The sequence below is a fragment of the Pavona decussata genome, unplaced genomic scaffold (genome assembly GCF_977016875.1).
Source record: "Pavona decussata unplaced genomic scaffold, jaPavDecu1.1 SCAFFOLD_2, whole genome shotgun sequence".
NCBI lineage: Eukaryota > Metazoa > Cnidaria > Anthozoa > Scleractinia > Agariciidae > Pavona > Pavona decussata.
Genome location: NW_028145426.1, coordinates 3,525,549 through 3,541,705, shown reverse-complemented (window position 1 = coordinate 3,541,705; position 16,157 = coordinate 3,525,549). Strand labels below are relative to the sequence as shown.

At 37.8% G+C, this 16,157-nt stretch overlaps 1 protein-coding gene and 1 long non-coding RNA gene across 5 annotated transcripts; one reads left to right on the top strand and one right to left on the bottom strand.

Moving 5' to 3' along the window:
• Window positions 1-4,930: 4,930 nt before the first annotated feature.
• Window positions 4,931-13,877, bottom strand: LOC146490084 (uncharacterized). 4 transcript variants are annotated; one of them, XR_014868446.1, is made up of 4 exons: window positions 13,617-13,877; window positions 7,879-8,163; window positions 7,665-7,769; window positions 4,931-4,972 (listed from the first exon to the last, which is right to left on the bottom strand). It is a non-coding gene; the product is annotated as an uncharacterized LOC146490084 (long non-coding RNA). The 4 variants fall into 4 exon arrangements; XR_014868436.1 differs by having other exon boundaries at window positions 7,930-8,163; XR_014868427.1 differs by lacking the exon at window positions 4,931-4,972 and having other exon boundaries at window positions 4,981-7,769.
• LOC146490085 (uncharacterized) lies at window positions 7,899-9,636 on the top strand. Its single transcript, XM_085129307.1, has 2 exons — window positions 7,899-8,180; window positions 8,561-9,636. The coding sequence occupies exons 1-2, from the start codon at window positions 7,899-7,901 to the stop codon at window positions 8,741-8,743; spliced, it is 465 nt and encodes a 154-aa protein (XP_084985433.1). The 3' UTR covers window positions 8,744-9,636.
• Window positions 13,878-16,157: the final 2,280 nt, after the last annotated feature.

Below are 16,157 nucleotides of genomic sequence, written 5' to 3'. Positions count from 1 at the left end.
AACAGTCAGTGTCTCGAGTCATCATGCGTACCATGATGTGATATGCCAGTAAGTCATTTCACGGCCTAATTAGTTCATAGTCTCGGCCATTTAAACCTTTTCATGAATCACCTCAAGTATAATTAAACCATGTCTTTCAAAGATCTCCTCCACTGACTTCTTTAGTTTAGGGACGCTATAAAAACCGCCTGTAGCACATGGGGTCCTCCCATTCAAGTGATAAAGAACCTGTTTCGGTTCCCATAGCAGTAAAATACGCAATACCGCATACAGCTGTTCTTCGCCGAAAAGGAAAAAAAAGCCGTCGTCGCCAAAAAATCCACTCATATAGTTAAGTGCACCATCGAAATTGCTGTTTGGTCCTGATCCCTTTGCTTGTGCGGGTTTTTCGAACCTCAAGCACGTCGCCTCCGTTGGCGCGCTATATGAACTCAGACGCGCGTCATTGACGACCAATCACAATGATTGCTGTCAAGATCTGTCAGTGTCAATAAAAAAAACCAACAATTTTCGCGGGGAATCACAGGAATAGTCCCTGAAAAGCCGCTAAAAAATCCAGCGACCTCTCATCATGCAGAGTATTAAAAAAATGTTCCCTAGTAAATTCTGAACTGATGAAAATCCCAGAGAGAGTTTGAATACAACTTAAAACAATCGTTGTTGTGGAATAATATTTTTAAAAGACTGAACACGAGTCAGATGAATTTTTGCGGGGTTGTTTGTCCTGCGAAATTAACGCTAAGTTATATGCACCAAATTTCAATCACTCTGCCACTCATCTCACCGCATAAAATATGTACAATGAACCAAAGAATGGATAAAGAGTGTATAATGTGCGAAGCATTGCATGTTTATGGTATTCAAATTCGCTCTAGAATTTTCATCAGTTCAGAATTTTCTTGTTTTTTTTTTTTTTTTGATACTCTACATGATGAGAGGGCGCTGGGTTTCTTACCGGCTTTTCAGGAACTATTCCTCACAAAATGACGCTAACCAGCTCTGTGATTCTCCGCGAATCCCGCGAAAATTGGTTTTCTTTTGTTTGATTGACACTGACAGATCTTGACAGCAATCATTGTGATTGGTCGTCAATGATGCAGGTCTGAGTTTATAAAGTGCGCCAACGTAACTGACGCGAATTGCTTGAGGTTCGAAAAACTCGCACAAGCAAAGGGATCAGGACCAGATGGTGAACAGCAATCTCGATGGTGCACTTCCTTTAACTATATGAGTGGATTTTTTGGCAAAGACGGCTTTTTTTCCTTTTCGGCGAAGAACGGCTGTATGCGGTATTGCGTATTTTTATAGTGGTACGGGAACCGAAACAGGTTCACTTGAATGGGAGGACCCCATGTGCTACAGGCGGTTTTTATAGCGTCCCTAAACTAAAGAAGTCAGTGGAGGAGATCTTTGAAAGACATGGTTTAATTATACTTGAGGTGATTCATGAAAAGGTTTAAATGGCCGAGACTATGAACTAAATGACTTACTGGCATATCACATCATGGTACGCATGATGACTCGAGACACTGACTGTTTTCATGTAAATTCTTCAGAAATCTCAGTGTGCCGGACTATCTGCTGAATTACACGAGGAACTCGAGGAACGGATATTTCTAAATGTCAAAAGCAGATTTCACTTGATACCCGCGGTGGCTGGACTTGGCAAATGGATGCAGACTAAAATTTTGCATGCGATTATTTTCACCTGGCAGCGCGTTTGATAAACGTATATTTTAAACATTTTGTCATCGGAAGCTGTTTTTTCAATCCGGCCCAAGGTGTCTGAGGAAGAACAAAATTTAAAGGTCAAGACTTGAACAATGAATTTTGCATTCCTAAACAACAACAACGAGGCCTTACCTGGTACGACCTTACGTTGGCTTCAATTTGGACGAGGAAAACGCCAGAAAAAAGGTGAGTTCAAATTAAGTCAATGTATTACCTAAAATTCCAAGGGATAAAAAACGTAAATAGCAAGGTATCTCTATTGTATCCTACATTGCCTTGTCAATAGAAAATTTGATTTCTAATTCTCGGCTTTTTTTTTCCCGCGCAAAATAATGCCGAATTGGCTGCAGTTGTAAACAAACGATCCTAAAGCCGGATTGTATTTCTGGCTAAAAGAAAATAATTTTAGCCATCTAAAATAATCTTATTGGTTATATTGTTCAGCTAGCTTATAAGATTTTAAAAACTGGTCTCTCGACTGATGGAATAAGCTTAAACTGCAAAACACGAAGTTTTTACATCCTGAACAAGTATGAACTGCGACTACTGGAAAATGTCCGTATTCCAACAAGTCACAAAAAAGTTTCCCTGAGGCGAATATTTAACGTTTGTGAAAGAGATAGACCTTGATCATGAAATTTCACTAGTCTTGCCTCCGGCTTTTAGAATTTGGGCTGATCAGCCAAACCCTCCCGTTTGTTCGAAAACCGATTAACGCTAATCCTCGATTAAAAGTTAACCGAGGTTAAAAATGTTTTTAAAATCTAATTTTAAGCTAGTGGTAAAGAAAATTCAACGTCAAAACTGAGGGACAAAAATCTTTTTGAAAAATATTTTTTGTTCAGTAATTTAATAGACTCGAATCGAAGTTCTCGTTAATCTAGGATTGGTTAATCGGGCTTTGAACAACTGGGCCCTGTTTAATAGTCTGTTCATAATATTGCGTGACACTGGAATTGTGGCCGCTATCTCTGAATTTGCATATTTCTTCTTGGTCGACAAAAACAAAAACATAAAAAACGAAAAAATAATTAAAAACCAAGTGCGTAAGGTTTCTATGCTTTTCCCCACCGTAGAAAGTACATTTTCAAACGGCGTTGCAAAAACAGCGCGAGCAGTTTGAAGACGCGAATTGATGTGTGTACTGTGGGGCTAGCGGCGCTGCCGCTCTAGCTGTGGATATAAAAAACGATAAGAATCGCCCTCCTTTCCGTAATGTGTCTACTTCTTACTTTTGGTACGTTTTGTTTAATAAGCAAAAAGCACGCGCAGTTTTGTTTAGTAATCAAAACTACATTGTTTAATAAACGAAAAGAGTCGTCGTTCTTGCTTAATAAACAAAAAAAAACTAACCTGAATCAGACCGTGGATTATATTCTACATTCCGGTAATTCCTTCATTCTGTCATGTCGATACTGGCACATCTTGGGACTTAATAGTTTTCTCTTTACAGTTGAAATGAATTCGATAAAGAAAATACAGGTTTTAATCAAACCAACGGCGCTATTAATCCCGGTTCGACGATCAATTCGGTTGACGAAAATTTGATCTGGGAAAGTTTGCGTTCAGTACATGTAGAGGATCAAATTAAATATCATCTGAGATGTTTATTCGACGTTTACTGGTACTGTGGGTGGAAATATCTTTGCAGAATCTACTCCATTTTTTCTTGAAGATCTCTTTCAAGATTATATTTTTTGGCCGCGGTAAATTGTCCGTGCGAAATAAATCCATTGAACGCGAAGCGCCGTAATTGTTGTTCATTTCGTCGTGACTGTCAAATAGCGACGAAATGAACAATATAGAGCGCGCCGCTGCTCGTTGTTCAGAACAACGAACAGCTCAAAGGCCATGCTCAACAAAAACGTTAAATTGCCCTGTTGTTGCTGTATTCACAAATATTTCAACTTCCCCATTTGATGGAGCAATAAGAGTAAAGAGGAATTTTTATTTGTTTTCAAACGTGAACTCCCATCGATCGTCAGGTCACGGCCGCCGACTGATCGTGCCGAGAAGTCAAACTTCTAAGAAAAGTAACCGTCAGAAAAGGAAAATAACGACTTAATTTCGCTTAAAAGAAGGATTAAGCAGACGGCACTCCTACCAAAATAACTTTAGGCAGAATGATTCATTGCTTGGGCTGCTTTTGTTCTGGATATTTTTTTCCGTAATGGCGACTGATAATTATATTCGTGTCTGCCAAATCGTATTACTTTTTGTTTAATAAGCAATAAACGCGCGCAGTTTTGTTTAATAAGCAAAAGTTACATGTTTAATAAGCGAAAAGAGCGCCTTCTTTGTTTAATAAGCAAAAAATAGTGTCTTTCTTGTTTAATAAGCAAACTTGATGTGTCAAACTTGCTTATTAAGTAGAAAAGACGGCATATTTGTCTAATAAACAAGCAAAATTGAGTCCGGAAACATTCTGACTGTCCGGAAACAATCTGACTCTTGTTTAAAACATTTTCAAACACAAATACTTTACATGATCTAATTAATGAATATTAAATACAGTTATTGAAAACACTAAGTTAAAGTTCTCTTCACTGTTAGTATTAATTATAAAGCTGCCGGGATTTTCAGCAGTTTACATACATGTAATTTATGCAGTATATTATCAATGAAGCTTGCTGAGGTTACCCAAGTGCATTGTCAGACACAGTTTGATAGTACATTACTTGCAAAAAATTTCGGACGATTTTAATTTTGGACAAAAATAGTGTCCGAAAATAAAACCGTCCGAAATTTTTACAGTATAGTATAAAACTTTAAAAGTACTTTCTGGGCGACAGCATCACATATTCAAAGCCAATGTACATGGTATGTTTAGAATTCGGATTAGGCGGCTTTGCTCAGTTGTTCTTTTTATCACTGGAAAGGTAAGCATTTGAGACACTGCTTGAGGCATAAGCTTGATTGAGTTTGTGTTATTTTCTCGTTGGTGTATCCGGCTGTAAAACCTTAAAGATACAGTAAAACTATCATTTTCACAGATTTTATTTCAGTCTAATTCATGTTTTTTAGTCGTAAATTTACTTTGGGCATGTTTCAGCGCAGTGTCCGAAATGTTTGTCCAAAAATTGTCCGAAAATTAAACGTCCGAAATTTTAACGTCCGATTGCAAGTAATGTAGTCAATGTTTTTAGACAAAAGTACAAGTATGTACATGTATATACATGCCCAATATGTATCCTACTTACTGGTTTAGAAAGTCCTATACTCCTTACAGCCATCTGGGAGTCTAAAAAAAGACATTTAATCAGATGAGCTACTGGACTAGTTAAAATCAAACACTGATTTGAAGTACATGTAAACTATTACAATTATTAATAGTACATGTAAGAATGGCACAAAACTTTAAGGTCTGAATATTCAAGAACAATAATTAGCTTGAATATCTGCTTTGAGCATTTTTTCCTAGACCTCTTTATTTTTCCCAAGGCATGAAATTTCCCAACCTCATTCCCAGGGTCTCTCCTCTTCACTTCCCAGGGAGCGAGAGAGGAGAGACCCTGGTTGGGGCCGGTCACGTGTCTCCCAGAATCTGGGATATTACAAATAAATGACTGGAGAGAGGGGTGGTTGAGTGTCAGTTTGCCTATACTAAGTGTACCAGAGATGGGAAAACATGCCCCAGTCAAGTCAACTTGCGATTCGCGTGTGTTTCAAAGGTCATGTCAAGTGGTCATTCAGAAACCCCTAAAAAGGTATATAAAGCGAGGGAATCTGTGAATGTGAGCTGCTATCGACATTGTAAAGCAGTTGGAGATACAAGTCATTGGCGAAATCTTTACAGCAAAGAGAATTGACTACTTCTGGTGGTGGCCGAGGAGCTTTATGGCGACGCACTTCCACAAAGTGAATTTTTGCCACACCTACTTTTAGAGTCGTCAAGTCCATGATCTCTGAAAGTCAGGCATTGTTAAGGTCAAGCGGTGCATCAAGGAGTCATCCTCCGCGCCGCATTTGATGGCCAGGAAAGAATCAAACGTGACCCGAAATGTATCTCGGAGCCATTGCAGCTGCAGACTAAATTAACACCATCAACTGGAACAAAGGTTATTTCGTTATTGTTTTACAACGATTACGGTATTTCAAAAGTGTTTTCTATGTTCATTAAAAAGATCCGTGAAGTATTTACCGTCTACATGTTGTTATACCGTACATCCTCCTTCCGAAAGTGTTCTGCTTATGTGCTACATGTAGGTCAACTAAGCTTTTACTTGTTACAAATTTGTCAGAAAGTTTACTTGCTTTGGGCAATAGCCCATTTGGACAGTTGTTTTTCTCTTTAATTCATTTTTTGTGAGTCCCTTAAAAGTAACAAAAGCCATAATTATTTTATAACAAGATGCCCGGCTAATGGCATAACACAGAATGCTTAACGTAGCCCCAATTATTCCCCATTGTATGTTTCGCAGATATTTAAAAACTATCCTCCCTTGGCAATTGAAATAATTGTCTGAATGGTTTTATTCAGATATATTGCATGATACTTATCGTTGTGTTACTAGGAATCATACCAGAAATAACTCTGCAATAACGTCATGACCCCGCTGAACTGGTCTGGCCTCCTCTATCTCTAATCCTTCGCGTTGATTATTCGGTCTGTTTTTGAAAGCGGAATTTCTTCGCTGTGAACTCTCCCAATTTCCACTGTTTCAACTGTCGAGTACTACCTAGAAGTTATTATTTCGATTTACCGCTTGAAAAAGGTTAGTTTTCTCTCTGAAAACAGCAGATCAGAGTATTAAATTCATACATGTGGCCGCCATTGATCAAAAACAACTTTTCGAAATGATGACTTGCTTTGACGTCACACAGGTAGAGTAGGTAGATAAGTAGGTCCCCTCTCTCGTGATATACGCGCCGATAATAGATTTTGATTGGGGTGTTTTTGTTCAAGACAATCAGAACAATAAATCCCTTCTGGGAGAGGATAGAATTTAATCAAGGTTTAATGAATAAATCAAATATGATTTGACGTCACACAGGAAGGGATGAGTGGGTCCCCTCTCTCGTGATATGTGCCCGAATAATAGATTTTGATTGGCCTGCTTTTGTTGAAGACAATCAGAACAATACATCCCGAGTAGGAGAGGGGTGAGTTTAATGAATAAATTAATGTACCAATTTGTGGCTACGACGAAGAAGATACCCAACCGAAACCTAGACACGTCATGCCCTGCGGGCATTCCGTGTAATAATTTTCTTTCACAGATGGTAATCTTGAGGCAACTTTAGCCAAATGTGATGAGTTTTTGCACTCATTTGATCTTCCTCCATCTTCAAGAAATTGGGAGACCAGGATGTCCAATTTAACGTCCAGCTGGGACAATTCAAGGAAACTGCTCTTTGAGGCTGCCCTGAGTTGTGAGGCACTTCCATCTCCAGATTGTTGCCAAATGTGCTTGAAAAGGACAGCGCGAGTGCGATGCATGGAGTGTGCAGTTGAATTTTTGTGTCCATCGTGTGATGAAAAGGTGCACCAGTTTTTGCCTTTCCACAACAGAGATGGGTATTTGAATGGGTATTTCCAATTTTCCATAGCTTGACAAGAGTTTTACTCTGAACCAGGTTCCACTGTACACAATGATCATAATGTTTGCCATTATTTTCCTATGTTTTCCTTTAATATAATTCTGTTGTGTATTGAATGTCATCAATGATACAACTGCTAACAAATTTTACCACCATTTGCATTGCTACACAATGATTTTGTCAATCAAACATTAAGCTGGCTTCAAATTTTGCTCACGCCATATTATAAATGGATGTGTTGTTGTGGCCATCAGCAAAATTCAAAGCCAGCTTAATGTTTGATTGGTAGAAATTTTGTAAACGTTTCACAGGCGTTTTCGGGTTGAATGACATTGCTTAGCAAATGCAAACAGTGTTAGACAGCTTAGTTATAAAATTGTCAACATGCTTACATTTGCTCTTTGTTTTTATCTACCCTCAAGCCAAGCTATATCCAGTTGTCAAACTGTCAGAATTCTGTTCCAAGTGTAAGGAATCTGGAACATTACATCAAATTCCTGTAAATACCAAAGAGACTCTGATTATTGAAATGAAAAAGGTATCAACTCTGTACTTTTATTTATATTTCTTCCTGCTGTTTGAACATATGTATATCTAATCTTGCACCTTTTTGTAATCTTTGTCTCATGCATGATGTGCTTTTGTGTTTCTGTGTACCTCTAGGTCGGTTTGATTTAAGCAAATCTGTAATCCACTGCAAGAGTTGCAACGATGTGGCTCCATCCTGGACACTAACTGATGTTGTCCATGCAGGGTATTGGCCTGGAAGTCCTACTAGTACTGATACAAGCTATGTGTTTGATCAGGGACTTTTTCAGCTTTGGGAATCGCTCCAGAAGAGAATGCCAGGGACGTCTGAAACGTCATTTATCAGAGCACTCGAGGATGTGTCTAGGATGAAAGGACGGGTACTGTTTATAGCTCATTCCAATTCTTTATCCAATGTAGCAGGTGTTTGGGATAAACACACTAATGCATATGAGAGCTTATACACTTTCAATTCAGACTGTGTTGTTCTTTTCTCCTGCTTTATCATTTGGCAACCTAGTTTTGTCATTTATTAGCTATTATTTATTGTATGTTTTGCAAGGATTAGTTTACAATAGTACATCACTCAGATTTATTGTGTTGAATCTCCAAAGTGATGCATGCAACACCGCTTATGCAAAAATTGATTGTTTCTTTATGGCTGACTTATCTTTCATTATCATTGTAACTACAAAGTTCTGAGTATATACTGAACATATTGGGCACTAGTTTCATTGTTTTGTTGGGTTCTGTTTTGCAGGAGCCAACAATCAATCCTTCAACTTTCCGTCGCTCATTTAAAGAGTGGAAGTTTTGCCAATATGAACTCAGTCAACTTCAAGGCATGGATTGGTCAAACTGTCCTACATGCTCTATCAGGCAGCATTCCTGTCATGTTGATGGTAACATGAAATTGTATCGTTACCAGTCATCAGGAAGGTAGGTCATGAAATCTATTATTACAGTTGTATATATCACCTGTATTTGTGTTTTAATACCTGTAGCAGCAAAATCGATTAATCTCAGAAAACATTTGATTTAACATAATAATAATATGATCAAGATATAGTTGTCTAACAAAGAAACATGTTTTTGTCTTTATTTTTGAAAAATATATATACAGTATTTCCTGTGTATTGTTTGTTGCTGCAACCCTGCTAACAAAGCGTTTCTTTCTTGCAAATCTTTTAGCATGTGCGTGGTCGTTTGCGTCTCTAGTATTTTGCATCGTTGGTTTGTTTACGTCCCGAGAGAAAAGGGGACGTAAACAAACCAACAACGCTAAATACCAGAGACGCGAACGACTGCGCTTATGCTAAAATATTTTCCAGAAAGAAATGCTCTGTTAGCAACGTAATTGCTGCAGAATGACCTTTCAGAACAGTTAGAGATCGGCCCGATTCCTTTCAAGTTTCCTTCCTTAGTTCTTCAGATCTGATCTTTCATCAGCACATTCAAAGCTAGAATAAACCACGATTACAACTCCATGAATTGAAGGGGAAGGCACTGTTCGTCCAAGGTTAATTTTGTCATGTATACACAGTGATTTTCCAAAGTACAGTGCTTCGAGACAACGGACTTTGTTAAGCTTTCAGATTAATGTTACAATGGCTCGCAAAATGAAGACTACTGAAAAACATAGCCAGTTGAATGAGTTTCGCGTGGGCTTCGCACAGCAAAGCGGAAGTCTTGTTTCGGAGTGGACAATAAATCTTGACAAAAAATAGCAAGTGAAGGACTCCTCCCTGGGAGTAATTTTTCTCTGGGAGACACATGACCAGCCCCAACCAGGGTCTCCCCTCTCTCGCTCCCTGGGATGTGAAGAGGAGAGACCCTTGGAACGAGGTTGGAAATTTTCGCCAATAAATTCTTCTTACTACCAATCCTCTTGCCAAGACTGTCTTTTTGCCACAGCATTTGATCAAAATGCACTTACATGATTGTACTCCTCTAAACAAAGCTTTATCTCTTAAAGCCATTATTTGTGTTTGTGATGTAATCTCATAATAATTATTGTGGTCTGATAGCCCTTGCTCTTTTATTAAAGGTGATGCCATAAACAAAAAAAGGAAGGTACCCATAAGGACATACCAGACTTAAGTCCAGTTGAGTTTTACAAATATACGAGGCATGTGAATTGTGGATCAAGGCAATGGCAAACCTAAACTTACATATATAAAGAAATACATTATTATTTTAATCTTTAGTTAATGCTTATCACTACAGTCAATGCTTTAAACCCCAATCAATACAATGAGTGCTTAACCTTAATCAAAGTTGTCAGCACTTAACCCTAAATGTACAATTGAGTGCTTAACCTTAATTGCTATTTTCAGTGCTTATACCTGACTGATAACTCAACTCATGAGACTTATAAAACAAGCTTTCTCGGCTTGCATCCCTTATTGGCTCGCACTTAGTTAAAAACCCAGTACAGGTGATCATAAGAGTAATTTCATTTTTTTTTCTTCATCTTTGAATGAGACAAGTGGGTTAACTGCCAATATAAACCACAGCAGTACATGTAGATATGAGTGTGTAAAGATGATTGTTTAGAACACATTTCTTTATACATGTAGAGAATCGCAGAAAAAAAAGACAACCAGCATGCTTCTTAATAAGCCCCACATGCATGCTTCTGAAAACCAAATGAGTTCCGCTTTTACTAGGAGGAGAGCTGTAGCAACACACATTCAAGTGACTGAGCCTGTGAGTCATTTCCAGTTTGAGGGCTTGACTGAACAGAGCACATTATTCAATTAATCAAAGACATTAATTATGATTAGGCCATAGGGAACACAAAGAATAGATCTATAAAAAATCAACTGTGAGCCAACTCGTAAATGCGGAAGAGGATAGTGGTAACGTGGTACTTGTTAGTCCAGCAATTCAACAAATTAGCATATTGGTAATAAATAATCATTAGTATTTACACAACTTACAAGTCGTAAAGAAACAGCACCCTGTTAGTCTAGAAAAGTTAGAATGTCTAATCAATGAATACAATTTACTAAACAAAATACATGTAAAGGTCTAAAAGTTTCAAAATGTTAGATGAAATTCCATTCTCGCGTAACTTGGGTGAATTTGCTTGCGAGGACATGTGTTTGTTTACAGGGCAGCACTAAAATTATAAAAGCCATAATCCAGAAAACAGAAACCGGAATCCGGAATCCAGAATCAGAAACGATAATGAATACGGTTAGGAATATTTAATGGCGAAATACATGACTTGGGGTAAAAAATACAGAATAAAAAACTCATATCACTTGTTGGCATAAACGAAAGGACTCTTTATAAAGGAAGCAATGTCCAACTGTCTCGTGTTACCAGTCCTGTGCTACACCGACACGGCCTGGGGTGAATTGTCTGTTGAGTGCAAGAGTAGATTACAGCACCTACAAAATCGAGCTGCACGTATAATTGTCAGACGAGATAGCACCAGCGAAGCTCTCAAGACACTAGGATGGCCTAACTTAGAAACTATCAGGAAAAGGAACAAATCTATCTTAGTCTTCAAATGCCTTAATGATTTAGTGCCCCAGTATCTTTCTGATTATTTTGATAGAAACCACAGTTTCCATAGTTACAATACACGTCGGCGTGAAGACATTCATCCTTCAAGACCCAAACTTAGCCTTGGGAAGAGAACTTTTAGATACTCCGGAGCGATTTTATTTAATTCGTTACCTGAAACCTACAAACGGGCAGCGTCCTTGGAGGCTTTTAAGCGACTAATGATGAAACACGATTTTGCATAGATTTTTTTTTTACTTACCTACGGGACAGTGAGAGACAACATAGAGGTGACTCTGAGACAACACAAATTGCTTCACACCGTACAGATGGCGGACTCTCCAATTAAGAGGTGGTTAGTTGCGTGAATGCATATCTTCTGCCTCTTTTGTTTCGTCTATTTTCCGGACACCCCGCTTCAGCTTGTTTTGATAGAGTCTTAATAGAGTTTCAAAGCAAAACATAGAGGCCACTTATAGACTATGAAATTAGTTTTCTTTACTTCATGGGCAATCAGTTTTAAACCTGTGAGAATCACTTACTTTTCATTGGCAGGAAATAATGACTTAATTAATTAGTTTTACTCTCTGGTGTCACCTATCGAAAAATATCAAATTTACATTTGACAAGGACGTTACTTTGAACTAAACATTCACTTTTTCACTAGCAGTAAATGTTTTATTTTTCATATTGTAGTTTCCGATTCCGGATTCCGGATTTTCCTTTCCAGTTTCTGTTTTCCTGATTCTGGCTTTTAGTGCTGCCCTTGTTTACACAACATTATTCCTAGTTGCCAAGTTTCCTCGAATAAAAATAGAAAACATACAAAAAGCTTTCCTTAATAAACAAAAATTTATTCAGATAGGTCTTAACTTGTTATACATTGTAGGCCTAAGAGCAAAAGTGTATAATTTTCGCCGCGAGACACCTTGCAAGCGATTTGAAGTCAATTTTGAAGCGAATTTATCAGAGCATGTTTTTCAAACATTTTGCAAGAACTGTTCGGAAAATGGAAAATCAGTCTATTAGAATAGTATTTCGGTACAAACTCACATTCAAACCTGTAATAATATTATTTGTGTGTTATATTCCTACAAGCACTTGAACGTTACCAAAGTCCGCAGATTAAAAGTTGATTTGAGATCCACCTGCTCATCAGGTTGATAAAACCACAAATCGAAGAAAAATGTCTTTGCCGTTAATGCATGATTTTCCCCTGTTGAAGCTGTTAACCATTCCTTCAAGAAGTTCCTCTTTTAATTCACCGTTTTCAACATCTCAAAATTGGAAAATTTTCGGACCAATGTCCGAGTGAAATTCCCCTACATTATGATAACTTGTTTACTGTGCATTCATGAAAGTTAACAACCTGCCGACCAAGTGAAAATCCCCAGATCGCAATAACTCGTTCTTGCACATGCGTGCATTCATGAGTCAAAAATGGTACAAATTTACAATCAAACATGCCAAATTAGATTTCACCATGGACAGCCAAGTCAGACGTGACTAGATAATTATATCAACCTGGTATTCAGAGTCCTCACATGGTCTGAACACTAAATAAATTATTTTGTTGTGATTGTGAATTTACATGAGTTAGTGCAACTGTCACACATTTAAGCTGTTGAGTCTTCCTAAAGGCTTTCTCTTTTCATTGTTAAATCTGCAAAGGCCATGCAGCCTTTTCTTTCGAAAACTGGATATAATTTGCCAACATGAAAATTCACAAGTGAAGAATTGCAGCTTTTCAAACTTGGTTAGGAAATCTAATCTTTCCTGGCAGTGACAAAAGTGTTTTAAAAGTGTTATCGTCATTTCTTTTTTATTTACTTATAAAGTGTTGTAAACAATTACAAATGTTGCCCACCACAAAATAGCCCAACTAATTGTGAGCAACAATTTGTTAAGTGTTTTCTTCAATAATAAGTAATCGTTATTGTTATTGTTATTGTTATTGTATAGTCATACTTTGTACAATTATGCAAATTTTATAGTACTTTGAAATCACTTACAGTGTAGCTCTGCGCAAAAAAATTACCTTTTGACTTCTCTTACAAAATCAGTCACCTCTAATATATTAATTAATCTCCGAGAAAGATGGTAAATATCAAGGCTAGCATTAAGACTTATATTTTTGGAGAATACAACTCAGATTACCTGTTTAATTGCTATTTGAAATTCAAAATTAGAATTAAGAAGGCCGAAAAAATCAGACGAAAATGTTCATATAAGCTCATATAATGTTCACAAAGCCACAAGGTAACATGTATTATTTAACAGGATTTTAATAAAGTTCTTACCTCACTGTCACATATACATGTATTTTTGTATTCATTCACACACCACATCGTCCATTGCTTCGTCTGTGTCTTCAGTAGGGAAAAATCATCTTCGTCAGCAAATCGAAATTCTCCATTATTTTCACCTTTTCCTGAGTCAACGTCGAGCACAGAATCATCTCTTCCAGCCACTATCTTTAAATCTCCGCTTTGGATTCGTGAAGCCTAAGAAAAAGTCTCAAAACTCGACCAAATTCAACCAGAACAGCCGACGTTTGCCAAATTGCGCCAAATGTGGTGACACAGTAGTTACCAGTCCCTAATATCGTTCTGAGAGACTCGACAATGCAACGGGAGAGGACTGGGGACTAAATCCCAGACAAGTTGCGAGAGTTTCGCGTTTAGAAAAAAAAAGAAAGAAAGAAAAACAAAAACGAAAAAAAGTATTTCGGAGCCAAATAAACTCTCCGCTTTTTTGCTTTGGGTGGTAAAGGGTATTCTTTAGAGTGGTGATCAACTTTTGATTTGTTGTTGTGCGAAAACAAAAAGTTAGTAACTAATTCTGATAAATAAATTTCAGTTTTCTACCAAGGTTCGACAGTTGCACTCACAACCACAGCAACAGTTTACAGCATTACGCAGGAAAGTTTTTATTCAGGTCATGTGGGGACTCTGAACAGTTGTCTGAAAAGAAGCGCTTTTTCCACCAAAACGTACACTGTACCTGCATTTGATCGAAACGTACTTACAACTAAGCGCCCTTCACGGCAAGGCTTCATCACCTACATTCACATTAAATCACATCAATGCTACATTTTATTATGCCATCGTGAGGCAGAGTTAGGCATGTTTTTTTCCTTTTTTACATTTTGTTTACCACTTCACCCGATTTTCTGAGTCAATCACCTTTGGTCCCCTTAATTTTCCATTTCTCCAGAATCGAAGAAGTGTCTCATCTTTAAAAATTCACTCGCCGTTGCGTTTGTCCTCTTAAAAGCCATAGCATGTTTTACAACATGATTATCTCACGCCCTTTACAGCAAGGCTTCATCACCCACATTCATATTAAATCAAATGAATGTTACATTTCAACTACGCCATCATGTGGCAGAATTTTCTGTTCTTGGGCTATTATTACCGTTAAATGTTTTGTGTCATATTTCCCGCCAATTTTTTACTGTAAAATCTGTTCTTGTCTTTCTTCTCTCTGTCGCACGATTCGATCGAAATGCACTGGTCTCTTCTTAGCAAGGTATCACCTCTTAAATGAACTGAATTTGGCCAACATTGTGATAATCACGATTCATCCCTTTGCACAAGAAATTTCTGCCAAGTGCAGTGTAGCCAGACCGTTGGGGAGCTTCCAATGGTAATTATATAATGGGCTCCTGACAAAACATTTGTACATTTTGGTCACCATTTCACCTAACTTTCTGAGTCAAAAAGACTTTTCGATCAGATATGTTACCGAAATAAACAACTAGGTGGCCCTGGTTTTACTTTTCTCATAAATTCCCTGCCCTTTTCTATCGCTGAAGCGTTCATGCATTATACGCAGACATCACGCTTCATTGCACTAAATATTATGGGGACCCTCAAGAACACATGTCAGAACTTCGACTGAATTTGTAAGTCGATTTTTCAAAAAAACTAACCGCTAGGTAAATTCTGCACTAAAAGATTATTCTTAAATAACGATCAGTTTTCTGAAAAGGTTGGATAGTTAGTTCATTTTGTCACATAAATTCATCATGACCGGATATAAATATCAACAATCAGTTACACAGCGCGACAAAAAATGTTACCGGTAAGTCCTTACCATGTGGGGACCATCTAGTAACAAGTAGGCCCAAAAAAAATTGCTTGCATTCGATCGAAACGCACTTACAAGACATTCTTATTTTAAAATTATATCATTTACATTTGTTACGTGATATCGTGAGCAAAATATGTTTCTGTCGAACTGAGTTATCGCAGTCTATCCGTTACAGGATACGATCGAAATGCACTCGTTGTCACTCGTTGAATCCTTTTAGCAAAGCTTCACCTATAAACCAGATTTCAGCAGGGAGAAAAACAAACATTTCAGATCCGGCTACTTTGCGAATGTTCATACCTACGCAAGTACAGCTCCTGAACTTTTGCGAAATTTTAAGCACTTCGCATTTCGTAAGCACATAGGGGTCACAAGTCTTGTACCCGCTTTCCGGTGTTTGTAATCTCGAGCTGTCACTGATGGCGAGAGTTTAGGTGACACTTCACGCGAGAAAAGTCTAGCAGCGTTTTTCATCCCAATTTGTAAAACAAGACTCTTTAAGCCGAAAGCTATTCTAAACAGATATTTTACTGCAACGAACGACTAGGTGGCCCTGTTGCCATTATTTTGTCCAACAATACTGGGAAAACAGCATTGCGCGGGAAATTTTGCGTTCAGAACATGTGGGGACTCTGGAACTACACTGAATTAGGTCGCTATTAATCTCCCGGCCAAAAATTAACTGCATTCAGTATTGAAACGCACTAACTAGTCAGCGCCCTTTACAGCAAGGCTTCATCACCCAC

Bases quoted from the DNA above. Each gene is read 5' to 3' on its own strand.
- LOC146490085 (XM_085129307.1), top strand. From the start codon at position 7,899: ATGCATGATGTGCTTTTGTGTTTCTGTGTACCTCTAGGTCGGTTTGAT. The intron at 8,181-8,560 runs GTACTGTTTATA...TCTGTTTTGCAG, and splicing joins TGTCTAGGATGAAAGGACGG to GAGCCAACAATCAATCCTTC.